The following is a 19,097-nucleotide window of genomic DNA, read 5'->3' on the forward strand; positions in this document are numbered from 1 at the left end:
GGGAAAATTAATAGTTTCAATAATTTTTTGAATAAACCTTCAAAAGCTATTTGTAAAAACAATATTTAAAAGTTTTTAGTTATAATAAGTGGGAACCACTGTTCCAGGAGCAAAAATTCTGTTTTTATTCCTGCAGGAAGGATGTGATCGTCGTAAAGATCTCATTAGTTAACTAATTTATGAGAATTTATCAGAAAAAGGAGTTTAGGGACACTTTCTTCAATTCCGAAGACAGAGAATTTGAAATAGCTGGCTGATTGGACCACAGAAAAGTACAAATTAATCAGGATACTGTTAAAAATGAATCACCACCTTTTTTTTCTTGCAGTTTATTTATGTGAATCAGTCCTTTGCCCCTTCTCCTGACCAGGAAGTTGGAACCCTCTATGAGGTAAAACAACTGCTTTATTTTCTTAAGGCAAGGTGCATATCTGTGAATAGCATTATTATTAATACCATCATTATTTTAAGAGATGCTGTTCTTAATTGCTTCTCGGAGCAGGGGGAGAAGTTACTTTCTTGTTTTCTGTTATATCTCTAACACCTTAAACGTAGCTGGATCTCAGTAAATTATACAGTGATTAAAGAATTAAGGAATGAATAATACAAACAGAAGATGACTTTGACGTATACCCAGAAAATAAGTTCTTTTTTACCTAATTTGTTTTTTCTACATTGTTTGTATAATCAGTAATCCAGATTTGCCTCTAAGAAATTTAAAAGGATACTTCATGACTTCATTTAACATTCTTACAGTTTCATGGCAATAATTATTATGATATATATACATAGTAACACCAGTAGTTTAAAACAGTATATACATTACAGTTAGAGATGTAAAGAAGGGACAGGATTAAAATATGTAAGCTCCTCCATGCCTGTGAAGTTTAAAGGAGAGGTTTTATTAAACATTGTGATTACTAATATGTGTCTGGTAGCACTTTGTATCTCTTGAAAGTAATGGCTTTATAGATAACTTACATGTACATTGTATGAGGATATTTATGATACATGTAACATTGTTTTTCCTTAGTTTTTGTCATTCTTAGATGAAACTAAGCTTAACTTACTGCCTTTTTTTCTTTTTGTAGTGTTTTGGCAGTGATGGTAAACTGGTCCTACATTACTGCAAATCTCAGGCATGGGGATAAACTACAGAAAAGATCTTGATACCTAAAATGAACCTTCTCAAAGGAAACAGCTCTGAAAAGTTTTGACACTTTTGGAAAGAGACTTGTGAATATGATCTACTCAGCATGTTAATCTGCTATGACCCATGTTTATACATTTTGAAAATTCATAGAGTCACAAAAATGTGATTTGCATTGCAGAAATCATGATAAAAGATTGACATTAGAGTATACCCAGTACTACAGCTATTTCTCCTTATATGCCTCCAAGATGTTAAAAAGGAGACTAAGATTGTAAAAGCCTCTGTTACCAGTTCTTAAAATTATTTACTTGTAGAATTAACACTCTGCTTACTGTTTTTCCACTGTAAAAGTCAGTTTAGTTTACTAAAGTATTCTTTTTGTGCTTATTCTGGGAAGTTCAATTTGTTCAAGGTATGGACATTTATATTTATACCTACAGTATTACAAAACAAAATCTCATTGTCCTGCTGGTTTTTTACCATACATAGTCCAGTAGAGGGCAGCCCAGCTGGCAGAAAGAGACATTTGGTTTTACATCTTTGCCAGATGATAATGGAAGAAAAAAGTGTCCTGCTCATTTCTAGCAAACATCTAGCCAAGACAACATGTATATTAACACACTGGAAGACTGTTTTAGAGAATATGCATGGTTTAGATTTAACTTTTATTGGAAAACAAAAGGAATTTTACAAATTTTGGACAAATTTCAGTCCAATCATTTGATGAGTCTTGAGCCCCAGTGGTTATAGTTGTGGTGACATTCTCTTATTTTTACAGTGTCAAAAGCACTCAAGTAAAGGTGACAACATCTTTGAGTTTTTTATAATGAATTTTTTCAACCTGAAAATGCTGAAAGAATTACTGGAAAAAGCCTAGTTTTTAATGCATATTTCATGCCGTGACTAAAAGTACCTTTTTTCTAATGCTATTAGAGTGGTATTTGCTTGAAGTGAGATTTAACATTTTTTCTCTATTCTGTACTATATTTGTAATATAGTATTTAAAAAGTGTCATTTCACTGATGTGTGGAATCTGAAAAACTAAACAAATGAACAAGCAAACAGAGTCATAGATCCAGAATAAGTGATTGTTGCCAGAGGGTTGGGTGGTAGGGTATGGGCAAAAAATGGTGAAGGGGGTTAAGAGGTACAAAACTATAAGTCACAGAGATGGAAAGTACAGCACAGGGAATACAGTCAACAATATCACAGTAACTTTGTACGGTGACACATGGATAGTTGACTTTGTGGTGATCATTTTTGTAGGGTGTATAAATATGAAAACTCAACATGCTATACAGATGAAACTAATATAATATTGTATGTCAATTATAGTTAAAAAGAGCTTTACATTCCAGAATAAAAATTAGACACGAATCCAAAAAAAAAAAGGCATTTCAGTAAATTGAATGGAATATCAAAACGGTCTAAAGTGTGACAAGAATTCTAAGTATTTATTTTCAAAGGTAATGGGCATGGTATGGTTTTGTCAGGGGACTTTGTACTATACTTAATGTCCGTTAAATCCTAGAATGTACTTTATGGTTAATGATCTGCCATACATTAGCATTAAAGGATACTAAGGAACAATTGAATTTATGGTGATAAAATCACTTTTCAGTTCTCATTTTCTGTCCAAGAATGGACTCTTAAGTCCCCTTATACCGATGTTCCTGTGTAATAACTTAATACACCTAGTAGTTAGCAGTGGAATAATACAAGTTAAACTGTGCAAATTTATCTTGTAAGACTAAGTAAGAAATTTGTATACATATTGAAAACTGGAAAGTATTTTCAAGTCACATATGTTGGATATAGAAAAGAACTCAACTTCATTTATAGTTTATTGAAGGATGTGAAAATATTTATATGCATATATAGTTAACAAAAATGTGTTTCACTTATATTTATTACTAAGGTTTCAGGTGATGGACTATTTACTACCTCAATAAGCAAAACGTCTTGAGTTTGAATTTGTGACATCAGTTGTTAATTTTTAATCTAAAGAATTTAGTAATTGATTAAATCTAAGGTTAGCTAAATATGTATATCCCGTGCTTGGTTTTTTTCCCTAATAACCTTGAAGAACATAGCATAGGGCTTTACACTATTACAAACCATATTTACACTATTATCTCTTAATCCTTACCCAAAGAGTGAATCATTTTACACTAACTTTGCAACATCTACTTGTAAGCCTGGGTCTCATACGTTATTGGGTGACTGGAACCTTATATACAATTCACAAATACTTTTGCAGATATCTGGTTTAAATTGTTAACTGTAATTGAACTTGGAGGGGGGACTGAACCCTCAGGTCATATTTTGTTTTCCCCGTTTATGAGAAAATCAATGTCAGTATGTCATGCTTTATCTTACTGTACAAAGATGACCTACAACATACAGTTGCATGTGTAATTATTAGACTATTGGACTATACCTAGGACTTCATAATGAGTTTCTCATACTTAGGGTATAAGGTAAGCTAAATAATATTAGATACTTCCTGGAATCTAATTTTCTAGACTTTTTAACCCTGAAGGCATCTTAAATATCATCTACTCAAATCACATTACAAAACTGAAAGAAGTGCAGACTATGCCCTCCATCATATAGCATTAGTCAACTAGTTGTATGTAACCCAAAGTGGGAAAGTGCAGTGTTCAAGGGGTATGAAAATTGCCTTTCATGCATTTTCTATCTCATTTTCCAAGGATTATAATATACTGGGTAGGCTTCTGGCACCAGGGAGGTCAGCTGCACACTACCTAATGGGAGGGAAAGTACTCGGAAAGCAGTGCAGCAGGTTTAGTCTTACAAGTAATTCCCCTGAAACATTCAAACCACACTATTCCCTGAACCTGCCTTCTTTTTTCTGTTTCTTACATCTCCTATTTTTCAGTTATGAAAGTGCACTTACCATTACCCCTTCAATTCCTGCGTCTACCTAATTCACGTTTTAACTTCTTAAAGCTTGTCTGAATCAGTCAAAGGGACATACTCTCTCCCTCATAAAAACAGTTACAGTAAACGACCACTCCTGCAGCACTGCTCCATACTACATTGTAAGCATTGTGTTCAACACCCTTTCATGATTGTATCCACATATGTCCCTAAAAATAGGATTTTTAAAATTTTCTATTTGGTACCCATATACATAATACTTATGCATACCTAATCAGTAATTCATTATAAATTGAGTGAATGAAATAAAGTGTGGCTTTCAAAGAATGGTTTAATTTGGAAAAACAACAGTAAAGAAAATTTGTGTGCAGTAGTCCCCACTCACCCATGACCTCCAGTGGATTCCTAAAACCCTGGGTAGTACTGAACCCTACAGATGGTACGTTTTTTAACTATGATGTAATAAAAGTGATGTGAATGGTGTCTCTCAAAATACACTCTTCCCTTCCTTGTGATGATGTGAGAGGATAACAGTGCCTGCATGATGAGATGGCTTCCCGTAACAACAAAACCTGAAGACCTTACAAGGTGATCTGCAGTCCCCACTTTCGCATATCTGTTCATCTTTGTTGTTATTAAAAAACTAAGTTTTCTCCCATCCTAGGGCTTTTGTATTTACTGTTTCCTCCACTTGGAAGTTTCACAAACATCCTTCAGTCCCTGCTCAAATATCACATCATCAAGAGTGTTCCCCTGAAGTCCCTCTAAAATAACACCACCCTCAACTCTCCTCCCCCTGCTTTAGTTTTCCTCCATTGTAAAATGTATACAGTATTTGTCCAGTTCATCATGTATACTGTATATGGTATTCCTTGGTGCCTGCGCCTCCCCTCCATTAGAATACAAGCTCTCTGAGGGCAGAGACTTGGTTTTGTGAGCGGTGCCTGGCATGTAGTGCATGACTTTGTAAGTGTATTGAATGAATAGTTGGATGTGTATTTCCAGACTTCTGATAATTCTGGTTCCCTTCTCTAGATATCTACCGATGTCAATGACTTAAAAATGTGTAAATCAATTGCCCTGGGCAATGCAGAGTGCAGTAGGCTACTACCTCTCTGGAACTAGGTATTCCACTTAAGTTACTAGAGCCTCTCCTTGCTACACACATCACAAAAGGGTGGCTTCTGGCGTGCTTTCCTTCCCAAGCCGTTTCTGAACAATGGTGATTGAGCTGTCATTTGCACTTCCTAAGAATGCCGTTAGCACAAGTAAATTTGTGTTATATATACATACATAAAGGGGTGGGCAAAAGCAGGTTTCGTTACCAGCCATCATTACCTAAAAGATAAATCATAAATAATGATATAAGACAACATAAATAGTACAATAATGAATAAACTTTCGTGTACTCACAACTGTAAACCTGTTGCCCACCCCTGTATATACATTGAAGTGAAGTCTAGGGGAAAAAAACGGATTACTCTTCCAGAAGTCTAGACCTTTTATAACCTTGAATCCAAATTATTCTCTGAGTCTATTAATGAGAAAGAAGGAATCTATACTTGAATTTTTTCTTTCCCTCACATTTTTCTTTTTTTTTGTTTTTGTTTTTGTTTTTGTCTTGTTCTCCGAGCATGTAAGTGCTGTGCACAACATAGAAATGTGTTTCCGTATAGGTATTAACAGTGGGCTCCTTCAAGCACATTCCTAGAAATGAAAGATTTAAATAGTCTAATTAGAACACTTTAAATTACTACGCTGGGAAAAAAACACAGAGCTTCTTTTCACCATAAAATGAAACATCGGGTCTTTGCACTGAATATTTTTTATGTTATGTTTGATTTTAATATCAAAGAGGGATAACTGGCCTTTTACCGTTTTTCTAGTCTGGCTCCACAGTCGAGTCTCCTTTGTCAAATGTGCTTTCAGAACAGTACACAATACAACATAAAGATAATGGATTATAGAATTGTATACCTGAAACCTATGTAGTTTTATTAACCAATGTCACTCCAATAAATTCAATTTAAGAGTTTTTAAGAATTTAAAGGAAGGCACACATTTCACCTAGCTTGAAGCATATTATCTACAGTTTCAATCCACAGAAACAGATCTCCATCTTGGGAGTGGAATCCATCCTCAACCTTCGCAAGCTCTTCGCAATTCCTCAGTTCTCTTTGAAAGGATGGGTCCCCTTCCTTCCTCAGCGTTCACCCCCTGCAGTCTTATTTCAGAACCCCCGAGGTCTGCGTCCTAGGTCGCGAACCCCTGCGGCCGAAAGGAGCCTCAGGGAACGGCGGCCGGGGGGAGGGTGCGGAGAGAGGGGTGGGTGGGGATGGGCGGCCAAAGTGCGCCCAGTTAAGGTCAGGGAAGAAATTGCGCCATGCCTGGTGCGAGCGCCGGGTTTTGGGAGGGAAGGGCTTCCGGTAGGGTTAAATTGCTAGGAGGGCCTTGCCCGCACGCTCCCGTCGCTTTCACCACCATCCTCAAGTTGCACCCCGCCTCCCCACCCTCGGAGGGCCATTGGTACATTCCCGCTGACTCCGAGAGCTTAAAAAAGGGCCCGGGAGGCTAAACCCAGCAGCTTTGGTTCTGATTTGTGTTTGCAGTGCCAGCTGCGCGATCCTAGATACTCTGAGCCGTGCTGGTTGGGGAGGGGTGTCTCTTGATATCTTGGCCAGGGATTTTAAAGCTGTGGCCGTCAAGTGTCTGGGGGTTTTGCGCTTATAGCTGTCTGGCTGACAGCTAAGGTCCCTCGTCCCCAGTTCCTAGGCTCGCTCAGCTTCTTCGCTGAAGCTCAGCAGTGAAAAAGGCGCGCTGCCACTTTTGCAAAGGATGGAGCAGACCGAGGTGCTAAAGCCACGGACGCTAGCCGATCTGATCCGCATCCTGCACGAGCTTTTTGCCGGTGAGGAGGTCAATGTGGAGGAGGTGCAGGCCGTCATGGAAGCCTATGAGAGCGACCCCGCCGAGTGGGCAGTGTACGCCAAGTACGACCAGTACAGGTGAGTGCGTTAGAGCCCGGCCCGCTGGAGACCTCGAGCGCGGGCCTCAAAGCCCAGCACCGCCTACTCTCGGAGGCCGCGGAGAAGCAGGCTTGGGGGGAAGGGTCGGAGTCTTGCACGGTGAGAGTGCGGGCCTCTTCGCCCCCAAGCTTCTAGCGCCCCAGGGCCTTCGCTGGACCGCAGCGCTGCGCCTCCTACTCCGTGGGCGCCCCTGTCTCGCTCTCCGCGTAACTTAGGGCGGAAGGTAGATACTGCAGAGGTCGCCCATCGGAGGGGAGGCCACCGGGCATCTACAGCTTGCTCTTTTCTCATGTGAACCTCTCGGCTTTAAAACCACCACTTCTCCCTTTGCCCCTGGCCTCGGGAGCAGTGCCCTGGGCTAATGGAGGGTGGTGTTTCCAGGAGACAACCGTATCAGCCATTCGGAGAAAAGGGTACGGTGGAGGACACAATTCCTTACGCTAGTTCTCCATCACTTCAGTCTCGGTCGCCTGCAACCGGGCACCTGCCAACAGGCATTTTTTTTTTTTGCGTCTTGGAGTTGTCAACTGCTATTTTTCAGTATGTGGTGCCCCTTCTCCCAAACCAGTTTAACTTCGCGGACTGCGCTTTTATGTAAACCCACCATCGAGTTCGCGAAATAAACGACTGTCTCTCGCCCCCAAGCAATGTGCTTTCTCTTAGGCTTAGTTCTGAGGATCTGGAATGTAAATTGAAGACCGCTGCTTCCCAGCTCTGCTGGATTGAGATCCCTGGGAGGCCTGGTCCTTTGCAACACTGAATTGGTGATGAAGTAAAAATGAACCTCTACCTATCCCCTAGGGCCAGAAGTAAAACTTAATAACCCCGAGGAATGAGAGGTTCTTTTCTGAAGGGTAGCTAGAGCTTCAGTCTTTGTGGTTAGGTGGATCAAGGGGGAGTAGTTGAAATAGAAGAATAAGGAAAGATTATGCTTTCCTTGGTAGCAGTTTCTGTTAGTCATTTCACTAAACATAGGGCGTTTGGTAAAGTTGTGTCGGCAAGGGCTGTTTCAACTCTATTTTAGGATTTGAAATAGGTGAAGCCTATATAGGATCCTATTTCCCACTTTCAAGTGGCTCTAGGAAATTCCTTTGATTCCTATGAACCCAGTTCAGTGTAAGGTCCTTCTGTGGCTGCCAGTAAATTTACCAGAGTCTAGTTTTTAATTTTGCCATTAATGCCAAGTAATTGAGGGCTTTTTATGGGCCAGGTGCTCTTCCAGTCACTTGACAGTCGTATTAATTCATTTACCTCAACAAGCCTATGAGATTGGTTCCCTTCTTATCCCTATTTTACAGGTGAGAAATGGTAGGCAATAAAAAGTCTGGATTATCTGCACAAAGTCATATTTCCTTCAAGTGGTGCCAGAATTCAAATTAGCATTATTGTTCCAGAACCCACACTCTAAATCACTATTAAACTTTTTGCAGACACGTGGAGCATAATAGTGGTGTTCTTCTTCTGCCTAAAGATATTATTGATTAAGTGAAATTAATTAACCAGGTAGGTTGTAAGTGCTCATAATATTTAGAACAGGACATTTCCATGAGCCTTAAATTTGTCTTGATTGACAAACTCTAAATCATTTGAAATGCATCCACTTGAATTGATCTATTACACAGGTATCTGAGATACAGCTCATTAAGATAATGAGTGCAGTCCTGGGTGGGCGTTTAGGGGAGGAGAGAGGGACGGAGAAGGGAGAGCAGAAATCAGTTTGACAGTATTTTCTGCATGTAATAAGTGCCCACGCACTGCAAGATCTTTGACCTTGGGAAGGCAGTGCAGAACTAAGAATATGTTCCAATGGGAGTCTGACTGAATTCTCTGGAAGAAGCCCCAGAGAAGCAAGAGGGGTCACCCTAAGACTGGTAGAGAGCGAAGTAGTACAGGAACCAAATTTACTGTGAATTAAAAGCTATCTGCACAGACCCTTGCCAGGTCACAAAGGGCTACAAAGTCAGGACGACTGACATCTAAAGAGCTTTTGCTCATCACCTCCCTCAGTGATACTGCTCTTCTGCATCTGGCTTTTAACTGGGGGGAGAAGAGGGAGGAGGGGGAGGAAGGGGCACATAGGACATTAGTGAACAGATGATCTATGAACAAACACTCACCCAAAAATGCGGTAAAGATTACTTTCCTTAAAAGTGACAGTCTAAATAAATGTCGTAATTATCAGACTTTGCTAATTATATAACATCATTAGTACCTCTTGAACCAACAGAAACTTTAAAGCAGATTCCCACCCCCACCCCCCATGGTGTGGTTGATTCCCCCGCCCCACCCCCCACCCCCCCCCCCGCGCCCCCCCACCCCCCCCCCCCATGGTGTGGTTGTGGTTCTGGTTCAGGATTTTTTTTTACTTTTATCTTTGGGCTTGTTGCTGTGTTCTCATCATTGTAAAAGGTTTAGAGTATTAGTTACTTTCCTAATGTAGTCTCTTATGTTCTGACTTAGGTCAACCCCCACTGTATTTATGGAGGACTTTTCATTAGGAACATTTCTGAATGTGGTTTGGGTCTTGGCTATAAGTAAATCTAAGGAGAATTCTAGAACAGCTATTTAATAAAACCTTGTTTCTCAAGTTCAGGTGTAGCTACCTGAGTGAAAAGACAAGACAAAACAATAGCAACATTCTTTCCTAGAGCACTAATGCACTTTGCAAATACCGTCTGTGAGGAAGTTTTATTCTTTTTATCAGTTTGAGGCAGTCACGTGGAGGAAAAAAGGAATTTGCTTTTATTCCTGTTAACTTTCCCATGCCATTAATTAAAACAACAGCTATAAAAGTGATTCAAAATATAAAAATGCCCAAAATGAACTGGGAAAAATATTTTTCATTTGTGCTGGATTTCTAATTAGAAAATTATGTTCAGAGTTGCTTAGCAGTAGAAATAGTAATATCTGTAAATCAGTGATATTTTGTGACACACTTATTTTTCCCAGGGCTTGTTTCAACCAAATTCAATCTTCTGAATATATTCTTTTCAGGTACACCCGAAATCTTGTGGATGAAGGAAATGGAAAATTTAATCTAATGATTCTATGTTGGGGTGAAGGACATGGCAGGTAATACAACTATTCATTCCCAGATATTTATTAGAGCATATATTCCAGCATATGAAATACGCAGTGCCAAGCTGGCCACAAGTCTTGACGAGCACTAACAAATCTCATTTTATAATTAATTGTCCCCTAATCCCAACAAAAAAATCTCATGGGAATTAGTATCAGGGGTTTAGGCATATACAATGCATATCAAAACCAGTCCCCCAAAATGAATAATAAGTGAAATAGGTAGTAACCAGTTTAACTTATTTTCTCTCCACATTTTTATGGGATTGTGCTAAAACTTGATTTTTGTCATGTATTTTGAAGTGTGTAAACAATTATGGGACCAAAGACTCTAGTGTCCAGATTTGGAGCTAGAAAAGCAATTCACAAATTCAGAACACTTCTTTCTACTTCAAATTTATTGTTTATTTTCTTAATATAGAGGGCAAGGCAACTTAGTCTAATACCAAGTCTTTGGAACTTGGTTCCTTGTTTTTCCTTAAACATTTGCCAACATTAGTATTAATTGAGTGTTATCTCTTTAAACAGGTCCTTCTCAGTCTTTTGAGAATGGTGAAAACAATAAGCTAGACCTATTTTTGATGGGAGAAAGGAAATACAAATTTACAAGACTTTGGAAAATTAGGTCTATAGAGTATGTTTATGTACTCACGGAGTGGCATAGCTTTCACTCATTCAGTATTTTTTCAAAGCAGACTATATATCAAGAGTAGGACTAGGCTCTGGATTCAGGAGACAAGTTCTTCCTATGATATATATGAGGGCTAATAGAAATAAATGCCAAAAATGTATGTAGATTCATATATTTTAATCAATCCTAGAGCTAATTCTACTTAATAAACTTAAATACTATTTACTCTAAAATTATATGAATAATTTCTTTCCCCAAATCAAATTTATTTTCTTTTTCCCATGAATATTGAGATGTAATCACAGGTAGGATACTCGAAATCTATAGAATGTTAACACTATATATATATATATATATATATGTATGTATAAAAACATATCCATATTCATATGTATACATATATATGTTACAGTGTAATTTTAGGGTGGTGGTAATAGATACACATACCGTTTGTGCCCCAAAGGAAGGAAAAAAGAGAAAAAGCCTGAGAAAAATCATTAAATATTAACTGGTGTTTTCAGTGTTATGCAATGATTGTAGGTGATTATCTTTGTTCTTTCTAAAATTTCTCCATTGTAGTCTTATAATCAATTTTTAGCCCAGCTTAACTGAGTTATTCAAAGCTATATGTTCGAGAAGATAAAGGTTGCTGGTTTTGCATTTCTTATATGAAAGTAGTATTACAACAAGGCCTTAAAAAAAATTAAGTGTTCTTTAGTAGGGGATATGCATGAAAATTATACCCCTTATATGCATTGATATAGAAGACATTTTGTTTACCTTGAACAATGTTGAATCATAAATTAGCGACATTTAAAGATCTAGCTGAAATGGATTTTATCCTGGGAGGTGTCCTATTGGCAGTACGCAGCTGTCGATTCTGGGCCGACTGTTACTACAGGTCTGGGTGCTGGACCACTTACTGAGTTCATGTGTCATTTTGTGTATATATAGCAGTATCCATGACCACACCAACTCCCACTGCTTTCTGAAGATGCTGCAGGGAAATCTAAAGGAGACATTGTTTGCCTGGCCTGACAAAAAGTCCAATGAGATGAACAAGAAGTCGGAAAGAATCTTGAGGGAAAACCAGTGTGCCTACATCAATGGTAACATCCAATATCTTCTTCTAAGGGCAAGTGGGAAAAACTTTTAATTCCCATCTGTAATATTGGTTACTTACACATGTGCAGTAGAACTTGGATCATGGAGTCATGATTTCAGATACTTGGGAAAGGGCCTGAAAGCAGTGGGTTTTGTTTTTTAAAGTTTTGTGTTGGGATTAGAATCACTTACTAGAAACATGTGTATAGATTTGTGCCAACTGGAAAGTCATTTACCTGTCAAGTCTTAGGATAGTTAGAATCAAAAAAATTTACATGTGTAGAGTCTTTTAATAAAGGAATGAGGCCACGGTTGAAATATTAGTTTTTGCGTTAGAAAATGTAAAGAAATAGCCCTGGCCGGGTAGCTCAGTGGGATAAGGCATTGTCCTGATGCGCCAAGGTTGGGGATTCTGTCCTCGGTCAGGGCACGTACAAGACTTAACCAGTGAATGCATAAATAAGTGGAACAACAAATTGGTGTTTCTCTCTCTCTCTCTCTGATCAATAAATTTAAAAAAAAATTTTTTTTAAAGAAAGAAAATGTAAAAAGAAATGTTCTGGAAGTAGTTAGTGCTAGCTAGCCCCTGTTTTTCCAAACTGCATATAACATGCTTAAAAGAATAGTGTCAGGGGAAACTTTACAAAGCATATCATTTAGCACTGATTTATGGATCTCTCACCAAGGATTCATTCTTTCCCCTAAATGTGATATAGGAAAGCCAAATGCTTTTTAGGAGAGGTAGTGATTAACATCTATATTCTTAAAGGGGATAGGAACTTTCCAGAAAGCTTGTTAAGCTTATAGGAGGTAATTTATTCCCACTAGCAGATGAGATTCCAACACATAGGAAAATTAAATAACTTGTCCAAGTCACTCAGCTTTTAAGCAGCAGCCAGGATTTGAACCTAAGTAATTTGATTTCAAAGTCTGTGCTCCTACTGGATGAATCCCACTTATATACAATAAAATTTTAGAGATTTTTCTAGCAAAGGAGGCTCTTTTTTAAAGACAAATATTGGCCTTGATACTTGGCTTAAATTTGTTCATTAGTTTCAGAATGCACTTAGAAAGGTAAGATTATACAGTAGTCCCCCATTCTCTTCAGGGGATATGTTCAAAGACTCCCAGTAGATACCTGAAACTGGTTTGTACTGAATCCTCTATATACTATGTTTTTTTCCTATACATACATACCTGTGATCAAGTTTAATTTATAAATAAGGCACAGTAAGAGTAAAAGCAATGATTAATGATAAAATAGAACCGTTATAACAATATACTGTAATAAAAGTTATGTAAATGTGGTCTCAAAATATCTGATAACTGAGATGGCTACTAAGTGTCTGAAGGGCAGGGCACCTATGCAGCAGGTTGGACGAAGGGATGATTCATCACTGGGTCGGATGGAATGGGAGATTTTATCACACTACTCAGAACAGCACACAATTTAAAACTTATGACTTGTTTATTTTTGGAATTTTCCATTTAATATATTCAGATGATGGTTGACCACAGGTAACTGAAACTGCAGAAAGTAAACTGCAGATAAAGGGGGACTATTTATGGGAAGTTTTTTCTCCCCATTCACATAACATACGATGTTAATTTCTTATGTGGCAGGAAACTCTTATTTGAGGGTTGCTATGTATATGAGGCACACCAGATTTTCAAGAACAAGTTTGTTGCCCATATAATGCACAATAAATCAAAAACTACTTTCAGCTAGTCATAAAGTCTTTGTGAAACTAGATTAATCTTGAAGAATCTACAAAGCAAAGGGTACAGGAGTCAAGCAGATAAGGCGAATGGGCACTGGCTGCAGGCCGGGAATGAGGCTGTGGAAAGTGGTGGGTACAAGCTCGGAGGCACCAGTGGGCACCCGGCTCCCGCGGAAGCATCTGGATGTCTTTTTCCATAGAAGTGGGAAATTCTGATTTTTATGAGAAATTTTGACAGTTGGTGAAATATTGGGTGGGATAAGCTATTTATTTCTGTACACAACCTTTGATTTTTATGGATGCAGGAGTAGGAGTGCAGAGAGATACTAATCAGTGGGGATGGTGTTTTAATTACAGGGAGGAGCATGAGTCAAAGCACAGTCGATTGTTAACCTAAAATCTAGCCAGGAAGGATACACCTGGAAGGAAGAAGGAAAAATGGGCTTGGACAGGAGTAGTGGGAGAGTAAATTGAGATCAGGTTGTGGGCCTCCAAGACCAGCTTGAATTAAGAGCTTGCTTTGGTCAGCAGAATTTTATGTGGGAATATCTTGATCCTTTGGGTAGCAGCCTACAACATAGAGTGGAGGAAAGGGAGAGCTGGGGCAAGGAGACCAAGTTACTCATTGTAATAAGCAAAAGGTGGACATGACCAGGCTCAGACTGGCACCAGTAAGTATCACCAAATTCAGAATTATTGTGAGAGAGGGCACAACACGGGGATAAAGGAAAAGAGGCAAAATCCAAAAATAATGATAATAATGTTGGGATTATTAACAATTGGGACCAGACATGAGCTTCAAGAGCTTCTCTAAAGGGTAGATAACTAGTTTTTCCAAGTTGGAGAAACACATAATTAATTTGTATAAGGACAGTCAGTTCTTAAGAATTTTGAACTTCAGTTCAGAATTGTGGTTAAGCCAGAGTATTCTTAAAGCGGTAAGCTGTAGAATGAAAGAGTTTACAGACCTGAGAATTAGACCCCATGTAAGTGAGGAAAACTGAGGATTCCAGGAGTTTTGATATGTTTAAATATAGCCTAGCTGGGACTAAGTCCTCTGCTTCTAGGCTTTGCTCTGTCGTGCATGCTCGTGGAGCCAGATCATAAAGCCTAAGGTCAAACTGGGTGCTGTCTACATGAACTACACTATTTACACTGCGTTCTCTTCTTGATTACTCATCAAACTTTCTCCTAAGTATAAATTTCTCCTCAGCATATTTTTTTTAAATCATGTGTTTCATCATTATTTCTTTATTTTAACCTTTGAGACATTCCCTCCAGGACCTTTTGATGAGCCTCAGTGGGATCGGTTGACCTCTAGTCCAGGTCTCAGCTGTCATCCTGAGGTCTCGCATCATCCAGGCTTTCCCTTTGTCGTCTCCTTTTGCTAATAAATCCCCTTGTTTTCTGGTTGCCTGTCTGCTTCATCCTTGGTCCAGGACCTTGTTTTAGTAGAGCATATCCTCCAATGGCTCTGTGAGGATGGGTTCATGGAAAGAAATTTTTTGAGACTTCATCTATCTAAAAATTTCTACGTTCAGCCCCTTGCAATTTGTTTGATAATATAGCTGAATATGGAATTATGATCAAGAATCATATTCTCTCAGAATTATAAAGAATTATAAAGATAATTGACTTTTAGTTTTCAGTCTTGTTGTTGAAAGCCTAGTGTCATACTTGAATCTTTATGTGAAGCCTATTTTTTCTTTCTAGAAACTTTTGAGATCTTTTTCGTTGTATTTCCTCTGTCCCCAGTATTGTATTTTCTCTGTTCACAGTATTGTACAGGTATATACTGTGTTTCATACCTCTCATTCATTGTGCTGTGCTGGGTACTCAGTTGGTTCTTTTAGCCTGGAAATTCATGTCCTTCCATTCAAGAAAATATTGTCAAGTTATTTCTTTGACTTTTTCTTTTTGCTCTGTTTCTAAAACTCCTACTACTTAGATACTAAGCCTTCTCTGATTTATTCTTTCTTTCCTATTTTCTATCTTTGTTCTTTGAGTCTTCCTCAGCTTCCTAAGTTTTTCTTCCAGCCTTTCTATTCAGGTTTTTATTCTAAAAGCTCTTTTTATTCTCTGGTCCTTTTATAGAATTTTCTCTTATCTCTCTGAGGATATTAATGATAAGTTTGTTTGTTTTTAAAGTCTTCTCCTGAATTGTGTCTGTTTCTAGCTGCTTTTTTTCACATTGCTCTGTCCTCTGTGTTTCGTACGTGAGAACTTGCTCAAATATCTGGTGACTTTGGCTGTGTGCTAATATTTAAAAACTAGGCACAGAAAAACTCAGTTAGTAGCTCTGAACACTGGACTTTAGGATAACCTAGCAGATCTTTCTTGCTTTCTTTCCCTTTTTTTTTTTTTTTTTTTTTTTTTTTTTGAGGAACAACCAATGGCAGTATCCTTAGGGCTTTTGTTCTTGAGCCAATCAGATTCTCTGAGAAACTGCTTTTTGTCTCCAGCCTGGAGAAAAAATTCCTGTCTGGCAGCATTCTGGCAACTAGGTGGTAAAGACAGTGGGGCTCTTCCCATTTGATATGTAAATTTTCCCTTCAGTAACCTGTTTTTCACCTGTCCTGAGTTCATCTATTATATTATTTCTAAAGAATAGATCTCAGACTTCTACCAGGGGGAAGGAGTGGGAGAAGTAGTGAAAGGGAGGGAAGACTCTACTGAAATAGGCTTTTAACCAGTTCCTGTATTTTTAGCCCTGTCTTCATCCCCTTTTTCAGAAAGACCCATGCTGCCAATTTCTGAGCTGTTTGGGAGGTTCACAGTATAAATCAGTAGATGAGTGTTTAGCTTTCTCTCTTCTGCAAAGCTCTTTGTCTATAGTTAATTCTGAACAACATGGGTTTGATCTGGATGGATCCACATATGCACAGGATTTTTTCAACAAATACTTACAATGTTTTATATCTGAGGTTGGAAGTCTGTGGATGCAGCATGCTGACTGTATGCATTGATTAATCCTATTTTATACAGGGGACTCATTTCCTTGGATTTTCTGTATCCACGGGGGCGGGGGGGGGGGCGGGCGGGGGGCCTGGAACCAATTCCCCATGGATACTGAGGGACAGCTTAAGCTTTGGAGGAACCAAAAGTTATATGTAGATTTTTAACTGTAGGGAGTGGGAGTTGGTGCTCCTATTGTCCACATCGTTCAAGAGTCAACTGTATGTTTAAGCCTTTAATTTTTTATTAATGTTTTCTCTTTTCCATTTTGTGTGTTGATGCCTTTTTACTCTTTTACTGAAGTTTTAGGGGGAGTTTCAGGAAAGAACAGAGTGCATGTGGCTTACTGTCTTTAGCAAGAAGTTAAATTCTAATTTTGTTCATCCCATATGTACCCAATTGATTCATGATCTTAGGTGATTGACAGAGTTTTTACCTATTTTATCATCTAAAATCCATCTATTCTTCTGGGTTGTTGTTTAGATTCCATTGGCTTACATCGAGTAGAAAATATTAGCCATACAGAGCCTGCGGTAAGCCTTCACTTGTACAGTCCACCTTTCGATTCATGCCATGCCTTTGACCAAAGAACAGGACATAAGAACAAAGTCACCATGACATTCTATAGCAAATTTGGAACCAGGACTCCATTTGTAAGTAATTGTGGGTTAGCAACATTATACTGTATGCATTGCTTTTTTGGTCTAGATATTATTTGAATATTTTAAGTATTCTTGAAGTTTAGATGAACCTTAACTTAGGGGGAAGGCCTCTTATATCCTAATTATTTTCTTTAACTTTGGAGACTATATTTTCCATTTATAAATAAACTTAAAGTAGATATACAAATTATTGAGAAAATTTAAAATGTATGCTTATTTCTGAAATGTTTTAATTTATTAGAGAAATAAGAGCGAAACCTGTTTGATACAGCCTCAGCTATGACTTAATATTCGTAAGTCTAATTTGCTAGGACAACACAAATAACCTGCAGAGTTGACCTTTGCAAAGTTTGTGACCCTATTCTGATCATACAACTGAAGAAACTTGCCTGTTTTGATTGCCAGATTGTTTTTTGTTGGAGTAGTGATGCTGTTCAGACCACAAATAAATGAGAGAAGACTATAACAACATGGTCCCCCTTGAGGAACAAGTGTTTCCACCTAAAAATAATAAGGCAACCAATAGTAATATGATATGGCAATCTTCTACCTCTGGTGAAATAATTTGGCCATTTAAGGGAATGGAAAGACTGAAAACAATTCTCCTGAGTCTTACAAAAAGTATGGCCCTTGAGAGAAGCTAGGGCAGAATTTTCTCAAGTGATTGCCCTGCTTTGTTTTCTGCATTTTGATCCCCCAAGAGCTACTCTTATGGCAGGAACAATACAACAGGGCTCCATGGCCACCGGTGAGTTTTCATACACTGATAAGAAAGGACTACTTAGAACAAACTGAAGTGTCTGGTATGAAGATTGTTACACAGCTTTTTTTCTTCTTTCTTGCAGACAACTTCAGGATCACTGGAGAACAATTAAGGAGCCCCCAACCCTCTAAGGTCTGCTGAACTTTTGCCTTAGACAGGAAGGCCTCCCACCATTTCCTGTTCAGTAATACACTTTACAAAACCAATACTTAGATCTCCTGTAAGGCAGATGCTAATAATAAGGCATTAAATAAGCAAATAGTGCCCTGAGCTACAACAGAAGAAAAATCCCACTAAAAAAAAGAAGGCTTGTGATTTTAAAGGCCAAATAAAGTATTCCCCTGGTTTTATTCTCTAAATCCTTTGGAACCATACAGGGAATATCAGTGAAGGTTTTTATAGCTTTTGGAAACACATTGTCTCGGAACTGTAATTAGCAACAAGAAACCACAGACATCAAATGCCTGTCTTGTGACTTGGATAACTAAATGTAGATGTCTTTAGTATACTTTGTATGTTCTTAATATTTGAAGAGAATTTTTTGAATCTGTGGATTTTATTTTTTCAACCATATTTTACCAATTCCTGTTCTATAAATAATAGGGTGTTGTAGATAGAGAAATTTAAGGTACTTCGACATTTGGTAATGAAATGAAGGACAAAGGATTTAGAAAAGTACATGTACCCAAACCCAGAACAAACCAAAAACACAGTCGTGTCTGGTGTGCCCAGTGGTCATAGTCAAAGACTTTGTACTGCTCTCAAATTCCCAAATAATTTTAATAAAACTGGATTTGAACACAATTTGAAGTCGTCTTTCTCTTACACTTCATAAGGATTTCATAAAATTCATAGTTTCCTGGATTTGGTTAGACTACCAAAAGCAGTGCAAAGTATGATTTTTATGATGTAAGAACATGAGAGGACCAAAAAGTGCATTCAAAAATAGCTTCCCTTTCTGGCCTTTACATGGATTCACTAATTGGCTGGAGATACTAACCTGAGGGGATACATGTAGGCAACTAATTTTGCCTAATACTCATGTGTAGGTCTGTACAGGCATACCTCGCTTTATTGTACTTTGCTTTATTGCGCTTTAC

At 38.2% G+C, this 19,097-nt stretch overlaps 2 protein-coding genes across 2 annotated transcripts in view; both read left to right on the plus strand.

The window, feature by feature from the left end:
- The window catches only part of ATG12 (autophagy related 12), a 28,257-nt gene extending 23,549 nt beyond the window's left edge, over nucleotides 1-4,708 (plus strand). The window contains exons 3-4 of the mRNA XM_054589939.1: nucleotides 329-391; nucleotides 1,092-4,708. Coding sequence (XP_054445914.1) covers nucleotides 329-391; nucleotides 1,092-1,151 — 123 coding nt within the window. The 3' untranslated portion in view covers nucleotides 1,152-4,708. The remainder of the gene's footprint in view (nucleotides 1-328; nucleotides 392-1,091) is intronic.
- Nucleotides 4,709-6,527: 1,819 nt separating this feature from the next.
- On the plus strand, nucleotides 6,528-18,529 carry CDO1 (cysteine dioxygenase type 1). Its single transcript, XM_054589940.1, has 5 exons — nucleotides 6,528-7,062; nucleotides 10,078-10,155; nucleotides 11,747-11,901; nucleotides 17,056-17,225; nucleotides 18,080-18,529. Exons 1-5 carry the CDS (start codon nucleotides 6,893-6,895, stop codon nucleotides 18,107-18,109), a joined length of 603 nt encoding a protein of 200 aa, XP_054445915.1. The 5' UTR covers nucleotides 6,528-6,892; the 3' UTR covers nucleotides 18,110-18,529.
- Nucleotides 18,530-19,097: the final 568 nt, after the last annotated feature.

This window comes from Pteronotus mesoamericanus, unplaced genomic scaffold, assembly GCF_021234165.1.
Source record: "Pteronotus mesoamericanus isolate MK-2021 breed Mesoamerican mustached bat unplaced genomic scaffold, CSHL_Meso_final scaffold_167, whole genome shotgun sequence".
In the NCBI taxonomy this organism is placed as follows: domain Eukaryota; kingdom Metazoa; phylum Chordata; class Mammalia; order Chiroptera; family Mormoopidae; genus Pteronotus; species Pteronotus mesoamericanus.